Raw genomic sequence first — 15,834 nt, forward strand, 5'->3', positions numbered from 1 at the left:
TCTGTCTTAAAAATAAATAAACATTAAAAAATTTTTTAAAAGTGACAAGACCTTTTTGATAATACAATGCATGAAGGGTAGTGTATCTAGCTGACTGATTTTTAAAAAAAATTAACCAGACTAAGTGAGATGATAATATCTAGGGTGAGCGTATACTTTATTGTCTAAACTGTGCCACTTTTGAAAGTGAAAGGGGGAACTTCTAGTAATCACTCTGGGAGACCAGCATAAATAAGGACAGTACTAGACAAAACAGTAGTGGGAATATTGGTGTGCCATTTCAGAACCTGTACAGTGATATCTACTTCCGTGGGTTTCCCTACCTCATGAACATTAATGGCTTCTAATATCCTTTCCAGACTTGAGCTCCTCTGAGCTACAGACTCAAATCTTTCTCTAACTGCACCTTTGGACATCCACAGGGGAATGTCCTGAGTAATCCATTCTGTAATTTAATTATGTTATTTTATTGATTTATTTTTACATGATCTCTCTATATTTTTATGTAATCTTGGGAGTAGAGATCAAAAGTTGCATGCTTTACCTACTAAGCCAGCCAGGTGCCCCTGTTCTGTAATTTTGGAATAGTCATTTCTCCAAGCCAGAGCTTCCCTGCTTGTTACTCCTCATGTCCAATTGGTCACCAAATCATTCTTATTCCGCTTGCCATTCTGGCCCCTCTTCCTGTCCCATACTACCACAGTCTTGATTGATACCTGTCCACTGCAAATTCTGTTCAAATGAAGGCAAGGTAGCCATCAACCACTCTTTCTTTTTTGAGAAACAAAGACAGAGAAAGAGGGGTAGGGGTAGAGAGGCAGAGGGAAAGGGAGAGAGAGAATTTTAAGTAGGCTTCACGCCTAGTCCAGTGCAGAGCCTGACACGGGGCTTGATCTCATGACTGTGAGATCATGACCTGACCTAAGCTGAAATCAAAGTTGGATGCTTAACTGACTGAGCCACCCAGGCACCCCACCAACCACTCTGGTCTAGGCTTCTGTGGCAATTTTCCCGACTACTGGTGTCCATAGCTTCAGCATCTTCACTCGCCCATCTATTATTCCTACTGGAGAGGAATGTTTCTGAAATTTCAAATCTGATCAGTTCATTGTTCCATGTAAATACTTCAATGTTCTCCAAAGCCCACAAGATGAAGTCTACATATTCCTTAGTACGATGGCTAAGGTTCCTCAAGGCCAAGTGCCCCGGCCTCTGAGTGTCTCTTCAGCAGTTTCCCCTGCTCATTGCCTTACAGGTAAACTTTCAGTAGGCCAAGGCCAAAGTTTTTCTAGTTATAGGAACACACTAAGTTGTTTCACATCTCTCTCCTCTCGTACTTTTCTCCTGCTTAGGAAGTACTTGATAAACTCCCAGTAATTTTTAAACACATAAGTCAATACTCGTCTTCTCTAAGAAGTATTCCCTAATGTACACCTAGTGAACAAGTTAATTATTTCTTCCTTAGAGTTTTCTCTTTAGCCTGCGCCACGCCTCTCTTATTGAATGCTACGTTATCATTACTTTGTTTTACATATCTGTTTTCCCTACTAGACTGTAAGCTCCTGAAGAGCAGGGTTTATGTTATATTGTGTTCATTTCAGTATCCCTAGCGCCTAGCACAGTAACTTACACACCAGCTGTTAAGTAATGATTCTGGAATTGAAACATATTCTTATTTTTTGCCCCATCTTTTTGTCAGAATCAGAGATGAGCTCAGGTGCTTTTGATGTAGAGAGGTGACCTGCTTTCCTTCCAGTCTTAAAGATCTCTTTGATGAATTGATAAGCGAGGGAGCTTTTGTTGTGGTCAAAGAGTAGGAAAGAGATGGGAGACATGGAGAAGTGGAGGGGATGGTGCAGCACCTTCCTGAGGCAGCCCTTAGAGACAGGGCTCTGTGAGTTGGGGCCCCACATTGCAACTTCAAGGCCCAGTTGGCAAGGGGCAGCACTGCGACTGAGGGAGGGCCCCCACCTCTTCTTGCGCTTGAAGCCTAGCGCCACTCTGACTTGGAGCATGGCGCTTTGGGAACTTCGGAAAGTACAATCTTACTTACTTTTTGGCACTTTCTTACAGGCATGATCAGCCAGTGGTGGAAGTGAGGCCTTTTTGAGCACTGGCTATTTGAGAATACAAATGCATGGGCATCCTTTAGGGGATTCCCAGAAGTAAAGGACTAGGAAAGGACTGTAGAGTTTTTCAAAAGGGGGCTAGGATGAAACCAGTAACTTAGGTTAATGTAAATTGTGAGATTTGAGACTCATGAGATTTATGTTACAATTTACAAATAGAGATATTTTCAAGTTCCAGAGGCAACATTACAGTGATTTAGAAAAAAAAATCATTGTGAGAACCTACAGTGAAATCCTTCACTTTATCAATTTATTAATTTATTTAAAAGTTTATTTATTTATTTATTTTGAGAGAGACAGAACAGTGTGAGCAGGGGAGGGGCAGAGAGAGAGGGAGGGAGAATCCCAAACAGGCTCTGTGCCACCAGTTGTGGAACCTGATGCAGAGCTTAAACCCATGAACCATGAGATCATGGCCTGAGCCAAAATCAAGTGTTGAATGCTCAACCAACTGAGCCACCTAGGTGCCCCTATCCTTCAGTCTCTTTAAAGGCAAATATTAGTTCCTTATTTGGCAGAAGTCTTTCAAAGGCAACCTTTTCTTAAATCCTTCTAAGAATCAATCATGGACTTTTCTGGATGAAAGGATTGAAAAATGCTTGAGAAGTCATTAAGACCGGCTCTGGGCATTTGTTTTGAAATGTTTCAACAGACTCTTACACCATCAGGATTGTTGTTATAGTTAGAAGGACCTTATTTTCAATAAGAGTCCTTGGAAACAGCTGAAGGTGTCAGTAGCTTTATCATCAACCTCCTGCTTTGGTGGTCTGTTCTTGGTGCCCAGGAGCCTTTTCTACCGTGATATCACTTTAAAGCTCATGGTATTTTCTCCCCATGAATATCTGCATTTAAGTTACATTGGAAGTGGAAAATCTGTACAAGAGGATCAGTAAGTCTATATCTGAGCTGTGAGAGAAACTAATCTTGGTGAAAATATTTTCTCAAGAACTGAGACACTGGGCAAATTCCAACCATGATACCAAAATGAAAAAAACAATGAGTTTTTCACAGAGATTTCTTTCCTGGTATTTCCTTTGAAACTTGAGATTTCACTGCTTCCTACATATGCTCATGGTTGGATTTTAATATGCATCATTGCATGGGAATGAGGGACACAATTTTCATATACATTTCAAAGTAGCTGAATCTTCCAAAGGTCCAATTAGACTAATTCACGTTTTTAGAAGCATAGTCTCTTAAAAGTTTATGAGGTCCAATGTCAAAAGAGATTGCCAGAGTTAATTTTAACCTTTATTTTTGTAGAAAATAAGAATTGTTTTTTGAAAAGATCTTCAATGTAAAACACCCATGTCTGAAAGTAGAAATCCCAGAGTCCTCTGGGCAGCACTGGTAGAGCATAATCAGGGGAAAAATGTGTCAAACATTTTAATATGTAAAATATGGTGCCTTGTGGCTTAGTTATACTTTTCTTTATTAGTACAGATGATGGATATTTTTCCATTAGGCTCCTGGGGAGTGTATTTAATAGTCTTTCGTGTTAACTCTGTTCCTGCTATTTTCATGTTTTTCTTGTTAATTTGTGAAAGCCTTTACAGGTCATATTTCCCCCAATATTTTTCTTAGTCTAGTTGAATTTTTAGTTTATTTACAGTTTTACTGGGTATTTGAAACTTTATCTTGTCAAGTCTATTACCTTTTTTTAATTATAATTCTTCATGCTATATTTAAATGTACTGTCATTTCCTTTCAAGGTATAACAATTATTTCATTTTGCTTTCTTATAGATTCAGGATTTAAACTCAACTTTTAATCTGTCTGGAATTTATTTTAGTATATGTTATAAAGTGAAAGCTGAAAGTGATTTCTTTTCCTCTTAAACTGCAAAATTGCTTTCTCAGCATGGTTCTTCTTTCCTTTTATTATTTAATGGACCCTTTAGCAAACATTTAAATTTTATATTCTATATAATAAAGTTTACTTCTAGTCTCTCTACAGCTCTTAGCCATAAAATGTTAGGGCAAGCAGCTGACCAACCATCCTAATTGAAACATATATCAACCATATTAACCAGCAACAAATACAGTGAAAGTTCCTCATAAAATAGCTTTCCAAGGAGAGCAATCAAAATGTGAAGAGACTGTAGAAACCAAATATATTAACTTTCTCCACAGATCTTGCCTTGATTTATTTTAAGGCACATGGGTCACTGCATTTTTCCTGCACTGTGTTAAGCTTCAGTCATTTGTGACTAGCCAGGGTCACCTCAGCTAAATCCTTTATCTGAAGGCAGGCTCAGAAACTGAATACATACCCGTTCTACTAACTCCTCCACATCGGACAGGAGGCTTTTCATTGTGTTTTCAGCATTGTTGATTTGTATCTTTCTTAGGACATACTGGTTTTCTCTTTCTGATAATCTTGTCTGTGGAAAAGAAAAATGTTTTGAAAATCATCAGTAGATGTGCACACCAGGTTTTTAAACATATACATACAACGCTTTCAGTGTAAGAGGACTCAGTAGAATGTGAGCTTCTGTTACCAAAATTGTGAGGCCTTCAGAGTGCTGCAAGCTGGTATTAAGGTTGGGGTCTGCATGAGGGTTCCAATGGTCTTCAGAGCTGAAGTTCTACAAGCTCTGCTCACTGGCCCGGAGATCCTGACCCGGGCTGAGCCGGCCACAGAGAAAGGGCACCATTTTCTAATTTCACAAAGGTACCGTGTAGACTGGTGGCGGCCCAGGGTGAGTGATCTTTAAAATTCCCATTTTGGCAGGCCTTGGAGAAAATGATCAAGCCATGGGGATCAATGTAACGTAAAATGTAACGTAAAATGGAGTTTGGAAATTCTCTTTCTTCTTTTTAGTGTAAGGAGAGTAATTCTCTTTATTTTGGACCCTTTGCCCTTTCTTTCCCATTTTTGAGGAGTTTGGTCCAATGCAGCTTTTCTTGGACTACCTTGGAGTAAGCGTTTTGATACTGGCACGGGTGTCCTGTCGGTTATAATCATACCTATCTTGACGTTGTGCTGTTGAGAAAAAAGAGTTCAGGTGGTATCACGAGGCCTGTGTCTGGGTGACTCCTCTGAGAAGTACTGCCGTTGTGTGTCCAAACAGATGTGTTTGGACACGAGCAATTTCGAAGTTTGGAATAGAATGCTCACTAAGATTCCACCCAGCTCTATAACTTTGTGATTTTTGGTTTGCTTCAGATTTTGCATATTTGGCCAATTGCTGTGGGTATTATTTATTTGCACCTCTGAAAAGTAGAGTGATGGGCACTTTCTATGGTAGGTACTGTTGCAACTACTGTACACTTATCACTTGCTGAAGTCTCTCGACAACCCATAAGAGAGGTGCAATAATGATCCTCAACTCCAGTTGAGAAAACTCGAAGAGGTTAAAATAACTTACCCAAGGTCACATAACTAAGGGTCAGAGCTGGGATTTGAATGCGACCAATCTAGTTTCAAAGTTTATTCTCTTAATCATTATGCTAAGTTGACAAAAGTAAAAATGCATGCTGGTATTCTATTCTTCTTTCAGTTAATTATTATTGTTTTAAAAAATATCTGTTGGTTGTGATAGAGGCTGATTATGTAGAGGGAAAAAAACACCTCTTAAAGTTTAGCTATATAAGCACTGTTATAATCTACTGTTTTTGACTATTGTCAGTCTTTAACTGTTTATCAGATATTAACCACTAGACCTGTGAGGAGACCCAGGGCCTCTGTTTGTGTGCTTCAGTGTGTGTGTGAGTGTGGGAGAATGAGAGAGGCTATGTGTCAGTAAGAAGGAAAGGTAAGGGTGGGAGGGAGAGAGCAGGAGAGAGATTTCTAAAGAAACTCGCCAAAACATTGCAAATTGAGGCTAAGGTAATGGTAAGTTTGTAGTAAGGACCTGAACAATCAATGTACAGCTTACCAAAGAAATGAGTGTTTTCCTTCCCTCGATAGTTTGGTACATAGATACTGCTTGTTTTAGTTATTTTACTTAGGACCTTAACTTCCTTTATAGATGGCAGTCATTGGTTTAGGTTGGAGCTCATGGTTACAATAAACTTTTGATAATTTCCTAATCTAACAATCCATCTGTAATAACGGCCATGGGACTCAGATGATAGAAGGGATAGGAGTTCTGGGAGAGATCATGCAAAGCCAGCATGAGATATAGCTGAAGGTACAACATGGCTGCATACTTTGAGGAGGTAGATGGTGGAGTTGAGTTCATTCACGTGCCTATGAGCAGCCGCTCCGGATGATACACTCAACAGACCCGATTTGCTTTCTTCAATGGAGAGTGCCGCTAACCGAAGGTCGTCGATCAGATCCCAGATGCATTTATCACAGCCTGGAGATAAAATGGACATATTGTTTCTTTAAAACTGAAAGTCAGCCAGGAAGCATGTGCTCTAGTAGATCAGTATGTGTACTTCCTCAGTTCATATTATTTTTATCTTTGTTTCCTGAGGAGCTGTTCTGGGTCACAGAACCTGTCCGTCCTTACACTCAAAGCAGACGAGAGTCTAAGATAACTCAAACTGTGCATCAGGCACTATCTCTACTTAAAACAACGAAACAACACATGCAACAGGGAAGGCAGGCTAACCTGGATGCGAATTGCTGAACTGAAAGAAAGGAAGCATAAAAGGGCAAGCCATTTGAAAGATGGGTGGATAAGGAGAAGCACTGCCTCCACTTCCGTTTAGTGATAGGACAACCCTTTGAGATGGCTCTCTTTGTGTCAGGCTTGGGCTTCTGCTTGGTGCCCACTGGTGAAGACACCACAGTATTTGCTCCTTGCAGTTTGTGTTAGAGTTCCTCTGATCGGGTGGTCACCCCCAGGGGCCCAGCGCCCCCTGTGGCACACTAAGAAGGACAGCCGACCATGCTTTGAAACCTGTCTTGACCACTCTTTGAAACTTTTCTGTTCCAAATTATCTTTTCCCCATATTGTACCCTTTTCTAGAGAACCAATAAATGAAGACTCAAGTGTTAATAGTTGTTAATGTGTTAATTTGTTATTTGAAGTTTAACATGATCTTATTGATGTGCTATCTTAAGGGACCGACTCCCCAGCCAGCCATGAGGCTGGTGGGAGATGCGTAGGGCTGGGCAGCCATCTTGATGTCCTGAAAGGGATCTTCCTTATCAGTGTGTGAACTTTGCCCTGCTTGTGCCTCACATCCTGTGTCATCTTCTAAGATGTGAATCGTTGGTAATATTCGTCTCTTGTGCTCAGAGGGACAGAGAGACCAAGACACTTTTGTTCAGGGGAGGGGATACCTAATGTTAAAATAGTCTTTAAACCATTCCACTTAAAGGCAAATATTAGTTATTTTCTTGATAAAAGGCTTTCTAAGGCAAAGCTTCTTTAAATCTTTCTAAGAATCAAGCATGGACTTTTCTAGACTAAGGGTTTGAAGGATGCTTGAGAAGTCATTAAGACCATCTCTTGGTACTTGGCTGGAAGTGTTTCAACAGGTTCCTGCACCATCAGGACTGCTGATCTGAATGATAATGACAGAGAAATCCAGGAAAGTAAGATGACAGCTACACTCCATAAGGTGGGAATAATTTATTTCTGGTGCCACTTCAGTTTTGGAGTGATTTGGGAAAAGCCACTTGAATCTCTCAGTGTCTTCATTTCCCTAGTGTTGTAAAGCACTGTCTGTCACATTACCTGAGGACTTGAAGAGATAATATAGAAAAGGGAGCCAAAATGAACTCAGTCACTGGGAATTGCATTTCTGACTCTGCCTTTACCCGCTGGGTAAGATGCTGAATTTAAGGACTTCATAAAATAAGTTTTCTAAAATAGAGCTGCTTAAATGTAAATCACCCATTTGCCTATTGGATTCAAGCAGAGCATGGAGTCTCTTTCGCTCAGGGTTTATTTGGTGGAGGCACAGACAGGGTTAAAGCTAGAAGTGGGACTTAGGCAGTTTCTAGAGAGGGTATTGCATAGCTTTTCCTAATCCTACACCTGCAGCACATTAGAGAGAGTGGGGTTAGTCAATCATGTACTGTTATTTTTACTTATGGTTGGGCAGTCCATGCCTGTAGGGGGCTCAAAACCTTCTTCCAAGCACTCTCCAGTTACGCTGTCACATGGGCCTCCCCCACAATTGCACACTGTGGGAAACAAAAACCAGAGGTTAGGGATTCATTTCTTAAAATGCTTAAAATATGGCAACGTTTTACCAGTTTCTAGAAATATTGGCTATCAGTATATAGTTCTTCCAAAGGGGAGTAATTATATTCTTCCTTACGACCATGTAGAAACCATGAGCTAGAGATTATTCCCCTCACCCAATAAAGCCCAGCCTGGTGAGATTTTCAAAGGTGACCCTGGGGCAAAAGTAAAACTAAATTTTCTAGGACTCTTCTCCCAATTTTTTGGGTTTCTGACATGACTGTGCAATTGCTTCAGTCCAAAAAGATCCTGGTAAATTTCACAAAGTATGAAACGATCCCGGAACCCATCATTCAGCTAGAATCTGAGAGCCCTCCTTTCATTGCAGACTGATTCTCTAGTTTAATCCAACTCCAGGGTTGATCATTGCCAGGTGTGAGGGAGGAGTATCCCACAGGGAGGGAGGGAGGAGGCTCAAGAGCGATTCTTGGCTCCCACAACGCTTGACCCTTGGCAGGTCTGACTCCAAACCTCCATCAGTGGGATGGCTAGGAATAATGTCGTGGAAAGAATTAGGAACATATTTACATGAATTTAGAAGACCTGAGAGCCCATTATTGATCTGCTGATGATTTTCCAGAATGCCTTTTGGAATAAAACCAAAAACAAACCCCCAGTCTTATCAGACTGTTCGTTTTCCACTGAGTTTCTCAGTAGAAATCAATTTGTAACATTTAAAAAGGATTTCCTGAGCTATCTATGCTAGCAAGAAGCTGGAATCGTATTGAGAATTCTCCCCCACCTCTTAACTGTCTCTACAGAATAATCATAAAAAATTAGCTTCAAGGGGGAACCTGCATTTATTACATTTCAGCTGTTTAATGTTCCACAAAATGTAGATGTATTAAACAATTCAGCAAGATCATGCTGTATTGCTTCCAACATCAGCGTCTTTTCTAAGAGTGATCTGCATCTATGTAGTTTAACATAAGTTGAATAAATGTTTTGGGAATCAGAACATCAATGTCCCAGGCTTGGATTTTGCCAAATTCTTTCTGATGCCTGTGTTCTTTCTTTAGTCTGACTGGACACAGAACTCCTCTCTTGCTTCTGTCGTTTTCGGTTTCATGCCTCTGTGCACTTCACTTTCTTATAGACATGTTTACTTTTATTGTGAGCACTGCAGATCATATGCATCTTCATCTCAACTTTAAACTATTCTTAAAATCTTTTCAGGGGGGAGTCTGACTTGGTAAGGGGCTTCCAGTAGAAGCGTTCCACAGAGGCACATGGCTTCTTCCTCACCCTCTTTCCTCTAAAGTCACAAAGAGTAAGACATACTCAGTCTTGACCTTCCTTTGTTCTTAAAGGAAGTCAATTCACTTTTATTTCTAAAGAGCTTCACTTTATGCCACAAACCGATTAGAGAACGCATGAATAATATTTGTGCATTTCAGTCTAACTGCAGTTTAACCAGGAAGATTTCTTTTAAAAAATTTCTTTTACTGTTTTATTTATTTCTGAGAGAGAGACACACACACAGCGTGAGCAGTGGAGGGTCAGAGAGAGAGGGAGATACAGAATCTGAAGCAGGCTCCAGGCTCTGAGCTAGCTGTCAGCATAGACCCCGATGCGGAGCTCGAACCCACAAACCGTGAGATCATGACCTGAGCCAAAGTTGGACACTTAACCAACTGAGCCACCCAGGTGCCCCCTAATCAGGAAGATTTCTTATACTATCCCAGCAATATATACTCTGACAATTTGAAAAACTTGGGGGTGATGCAACTGTACCCTTGGCTTGCTAATCTGTGTCACTAAGAAGTCATTTTTACTTCTTAAAGCGATGTCCAGCTTCTAGAATAAGCTTCCAGAATAAGAAAACTGATGTAAGTCTTGTAAGTCTTCATTCAGAATTCTGGTCAGTGATAGGGAATCCACAAAAGTCTGACTTACTTCTTGGATCAAAATTGGAAGACTATAAGGTAAGGGAAAAGTTCATTTGTGTGAGTGTCTCATGGTTTATTCTACCCATGAGGTAAGGTACACTAGTAGCCTTGATAATATCTATCCTAGTGAGTATGGGATGCACAGTGTGTTGGAAAAATAACAATGGGACACTTGCAATATTTCCCCAACATCGATCCATCTGAACGCAGTGTATGTGCTGGGCAGGATCTACAGTACTATACCTGCACAGTTCTTGGCCAACCTGGCATCCCCATAGTAGCCAGGGGCACAGTGTTCACACTTGAATCCCGTGGTGTTGCGTAGACAATTCCTACACTGGCCAGTGACCTCATCACAATCTTCAAAGATCAGGTTGGGATCCGAATTTCCACTGCAGTCACACTTCTTACAGGTGCTTCCAACCAGCAAGGGGTTTCCATAGTAACCCGGGGCACATCTGAAGGAGAAATCACAGGTTAAAAATGTAGCAGCCATAGTTTTTCTCTCTTTTATCTTCTTTCCTACCTAGAAGAAAATGTAGTGAAGATACGTGGATTGCTTGCCTGGAATTCATTCCCATATTCGCGTCTTCTTAATCGGACCAGACTTTCCTTTTTAAGGAACCATTCTTCTCTTCCCTATTGGATTGAAACCCATTTAGTTTGATCAGACCTCCAGATGCAGGAATGTCCAGATGTAACTGGTGTGTGGGCATTTTTGTGGTCACCCTAATGACGGGGGTGCATGGCTGGTATATGAGTGAATGGTGCCAGATAGGCTAAGTGTACTGCAGGAGAGGTACCACTAGGACACAGCTAAGAATTATCCTGGCCAAAATGTTAAAAATACCTTTACTGAGAAACACAGGTATAAATCACCATCTGCTTTGTCATAGTGAATTGTTTGGATAACCTAAACCTAAGCCAGTTGGTGCCTGGCATTGTCCTGGCCAAAACAAGTTGGCTCAGGAATGATCTAGTCAGAGTGTAGCTCAGGGCTTCTATCTGAGGGTTGTGGGAAGGCATTCTCTCCATCCACAGGTGAACAATGAGGCAGGTAGCACTCAGCTCTGGCAGCCATCTTGTGATGGAGGGAACGCAGTGTGAAGATAAAGAAGAGAGCAGGGCTGAAAGTACCACAGATAAATGGAATTGGAACCCAGATGGCCATTTTTGTGGACATTTTAGATATGTGAGTCTATAGAGGCTAGGCACCTAACTACATTTGTTGTGAGGCACAGCTAGTGCCTATGGTGATGCCAGCTGGGCTGTTAATGACAGACCCCAGCTCAGTTGGAGAGTAGAGATCAAAATCCATCTAGCCTTTGCTGGCCTTGCCAAGCTATGACCTCTGGGTGGAGCTACTTCTACTCAGAGGAAGAAATGCCTTCTCTACTTTCTCCGAAGGTGACTTGTGGGCCAGCAGAGGCCCTGCTGTGAATGGTGGGATTTCAGGCCTCATCCAAGGGGGTAGTTGCTACTCAGCTCCTGTCAGCTGTTTCTAGATTGTAGCCTTGAGGGAATGAAGGATCTGTGTTGCTAGATCTTTCTATTTTTAGAGAAAAAAGTTGAAGTTTGGATTTTTATGTGAACTCACAGTTTTGAAAGGTTGGCTCGAATTTTGTAAGAATACTGTATGAGACCAACTACACATGTTTTCTGGCTGGCCATAGCCTCCTCTTTGCTGTGACCCTAAACTAGTGTCAAGACTGACTAACTGGAGCTGAAGATGTTTTGGGAGTGGCTGGAAAGAATGTGCGGTCACTCCTTCATGGAGCTGAAGGTCAGGCGCAGGAGTGGGTTCTGATGTGAGCAAGAAAAAGAAAGGAGCCGATGGAGGTTTCTGTGATGAAAGCAGAGGTGGAGAAAGCCAGTGTTGGCTCTAGATGCAGGGTGGATTGCGGGCTGGAATGGGGAGACCAGGCTGGGGTGTGGAGGGCCTGGGCTGGGCGTTGGCCTTGGAGAGGAGATCGGGGGAGGACTTTCCAAGGAAATCAGGAAGACTTGGTCAATAATAACAAGACACTACATTTTTGAAAGGCTTTCATGATTCAGAACATTTGAAAAACAGAGAAGTGAAAAAAAATCACCTGTAATCCTAAGATCCTAACAAAATCACTGTCTGATATTTTGCATATATTCTTCTAAGGTTTATGCCTCAGTTTTTTGGTATAGTTATGAAGACGGTATATGCTCGATCTTTATACCCTTGCATTGTACTTCATAGCTTCAGCGAGGTGAGTTTGTTTAGCTACCACAGGCACCTGGGAGGTAGGCCACACAGGCCTGGCATTCCAAGGCTGAGAGTCTACTTTGGTTTTCCAAGCTCATATAGTAAGGAATTCACACCACAAGACCCAGACCTTCTGACCCTGATGTTCTTTCCTTCACTCCACCCTGGACCACACTGCTGCTGCTATAAGTGGATGAATGAATTCGCCCAACAGAGGGACAATTCATGTCTATTTTATGTAAGGCATGGAGAGACAGGAAGAGGAAAAACACACAGCCCATGCCCTGAAAGAACAGGAAACAAATCAAGCATAATTATACATAATATCATAGACTCTAGACATCAAGGTCTATGAAAAAGATAAGAATGAATGTAAGTACCACAAAACCCACAGAGAGACCCCCCCCCCCAAGAGGAAATGTTCAGTGAGTTTTGTTATTCATACTCATGTCTTTGCACCTCTGATTTACAGGTTCTCTGGTTCCTGAGCCAGCACAAATCATCCCTCTTTGGAACACATGGCTGGATTGCATTTCTATTCTTTGCTACAGTTCACCAGAGAGTATTAGACTCTTGGTACCATTGAAATGGGACTCAGACCTGGCACATCAACGTACAGTAGGGATCCTGAGATCTGGGAGTGAAGGACCTTGCCCAAGCTCATGGAAGTCAGATGACACTGATTTCCTTTTCTCTGTTGAATTCCACTGTATTTGATCTCCATAGGTTGTCTCTTGGTCTTCCCCCAAGAGAAAAACCAAATGCTCTATTCTGCAAGTCAGAAACTGAGTCACAATGGAAATCTACTTTGAGTTTCAAGAACATCTTTTGGTGGTAGGTTCAGAGGCAATTCTGAAGTCATAGTCCAAACATCAACCCTACAGATTTTATAGAATAGACATGCAAAGGTTTCTTCCTATAGCACTCTACAGCCCCTTACTTTTATAGACAAGGAAACTAAAGTGTGGAGAAGCTAAATAATTTGTTCATTACTGCAAGGCTCAACCCTATGATAGAACTCCAAGTTTAATGTCCTATTTCCCACAAGTCGGACCTTAATGAATTAGCTAATTAATTGATTAGTGATTATAATAACTGAATAATCAAATGCTATCAATGCATCCAATTACTGCCCTCAAATAACAAATAACAAAGGTTCAAAATGACCAGAAGTTGGAATTAGAGTCAGCACTGGAGCCTTGTACCCCAGAGTCTCGTTCTATTTTATTTCCTCCCATAATCTCATTTCTAGCTTTGTTAATGACTTGATTCACTATGAGAAACAGGGCTGATACATTTACTGTAAATGAAAGAACAGTGGCATATGAACATTGTCATTTCAGTTAGTGATCACAGTATTTATGCCAAATAGAAAACAGACCGTGGGGGAAAAGAAGGGGAAAAATAGTTGGGGAGAGGGAGGGAGACAAACCATGAGAGACTCTTGAATGCTGAGAACAAACTGAGGGCTGATGGGGGTGGGGGAGAGGGGAAGGGGGGTGATGGGCACGCAGGAGGGCACTTGTGGGAATGAGCACTGGGTGTTCTATGGAAACCAACTTGACAATAAACTATTAAAAAAAAAAAAGAAAGAAAACAAAGAAGTTTTAGGAAGGGAAAAAGACTTTGACCCAAAGCTATTGTGTTGGGAATTTTTGGAGCTCTTTTTATCTCCTCTCCTCTTTCTCCTTTGTTTCTCTTAAAGGGGCCATACAGCTGTCACTGAATACCTTTACCAAGGGTGCTAAACTCCCAGATGGCACGGTTGCCTTTCTGGGAGGGATGCCATTCTAGAGCTGTCATTGGTTACATTAAATGCTGAAAAACAAAGCACCCGTTACATAGTAGGTGCCATATAAATCCTTTCTACTTCTCTATGAAAGACTGATAAATAAGGCTAGGAAAATGTACATAACCCACTCAAGGTCACAGGATAAGAACCCAGAAGTAGGGCAAGGTAGAGAGGAGGGAGTCATAGAAGACTTCTATATAGATAACAGGATGGAAGTTTGAAAAAACATGGTGCTTGCAGAAAGAATCAGAATAAACCCTGGAATCACAAGCCTCAGTAAATGCTGGCTTTCTCTTTATTCTCCTCTTCTTTATTCTTCTTTTCTTTTCTTTTCTTTTTAATTTTTTTATTGGGGCATCTGGGTGGCTCAGTCAGTGAAGAGCCTGACTTTGGCTCAGGTCATGATCTCACAGTTCATGGGTGCAAGCTCCACATCAGGCTCTGTGCTGACAGCTAGCTCAGAGCCTGGAGCCTGCTTCAGGTTCTGTGTCTCCCTCTCTGCCCCTTCCCTAGTCATGCTCTGTCTCTCTCTCTCTCTCTCTCCAAAATATATAAATTTAAAAAAGAAGTTTATTATTTTTTTTTGGAGGGGGAGGAAGAGAGAGAGAGGGAGAGAGAGAATCCCAAGCAGGCTCCATACTGAGAGCACAGAGCCTGACTCTGGGCTCAGTCTCACGAACAGTGAGATCATGTCTTTAGTGGAGAGGAAGAGTCGAACACTTAATTGAATGAGCCACCCAGGCTCCCTTATTCTTCTTTTTTTATCATCAAGGGCATCATCAACATCATTATCACTGTCATCATCATTATATCTGATGATACTATATTCAGCTTTTCCTGTTAGGGCTTTAAGATCCCCTTGAATTTGCTTGAATTTGCTCCATTTTTCTTTCCTGGTCCTTAAGCAATAAGATCCACACGATATGTCCTCACACTGTCTTAGCATGTCTCCCACTCCACCATGAAACTGAATGGGTAAAAGAATACAATTAAAGCTGCCATGGGAGAAATGCGGAATACTGAGGTATTGAGATCATATGGATTTTTCTAAGTTTATTTATTTATTTTGAGAGAGAGAAAGAGGATGAGCAGGGGAGGAGTGAAGAGAGAGGGAGAGAGAGAATCCCAAGCAGGCTCTGTTTGTGCTGTTAGTGCAAATCTGACTTAGGGCTCCATCTTGGGAACCGTGAGATCATGACCTGAACCAAAATCAAGAGTCGGATGCTTAATCAAATGAGTCACCCAGGCCTATACCTGAAAACCTGGGATTGAACATCAAGGCTCTTAAGTTTTTGTTTTGCATTTACCACTAACCAATTGTGTGACCTTGGATTAAGTTTCTAGACTCTGTGTCTCAGGCTTCTCATCTTTCAAATGTCCTACATAGAGCAGAGGGAAAGTCACGCTGGGATGAAAATGAGAATTGCAAAATTCCTGTATATAAGGCTTGTACATTTTATACTCATTTGCATCACATGGCAACTTCCATTTGCAACCTCTCTTTAGCCAGAGGACAGTGTCTTAACTCATTCAATTCGGTGTCACCCTCTTCCATTTTCCTGGCATGAGGACAAGTAGGAGATCAAGTAGGGCATGACGTGACTAACTCTCATCACTACAGGTGCATTTTTAAAGGAACA

At 41.4% G+C, this 15,834-nt stretch overlaps 1 protein-coding gene across 2 annotated transcripts in view; it reads right to left on the reverse strand.

Annotated features, from left to right (window-relative positions):
- LAMA4 (laminin subunit alpha 4) overlaps positions 1-15,834 on the reverse strand; it is a 142,180-nt gene that overhangs the window by 69,195 nt on the left and 57,151 nt on the right. Inside the window, exons 5-8 of one of the 2 annotated variants that reach the window (XM_077779991.1) lie at positions 10,413-10,627; positions 8,124-8,219; positions 6,284-6,435; positions 4,402-4,512 (exon numbers count right to left, since the gene is read on the reverse strand). In XM_077779991.1, coding sequence (XP_077636117.1) covers positions 4,402-4,512; positions 6,284-6,435; positions 8,124-8,219; positions 10,413-10,627 — 574 coding nt within the window. The remainder of the gene's footprint in view (positions 1-4,401; positions 4,513-6,283; positions 6,436-8,123; positions 8,220-10,412; positions 10,628-15,834) is intronic. The other variant, XM_077779990.1, reaches the window with a different exon arrangement.

The sequence above is a fragment of the Crocuta crocuta genome, unplaced genomic scaffold (genome assembly GCF_008692635.1).
Source record: "Crocuta crocuta isolate KB4526 unplaced genomic scaffold, BGI_CrCroc_1.0 scaffold147, whole genome shotgun sequence".
Taxonomy (NCBI): domain Eukaryota; kingdom Metazoa; phylum Chordata; class Mammalia; order Carnivora; family Hyaenidae; genus Crocuta; species Crocuta crocuta.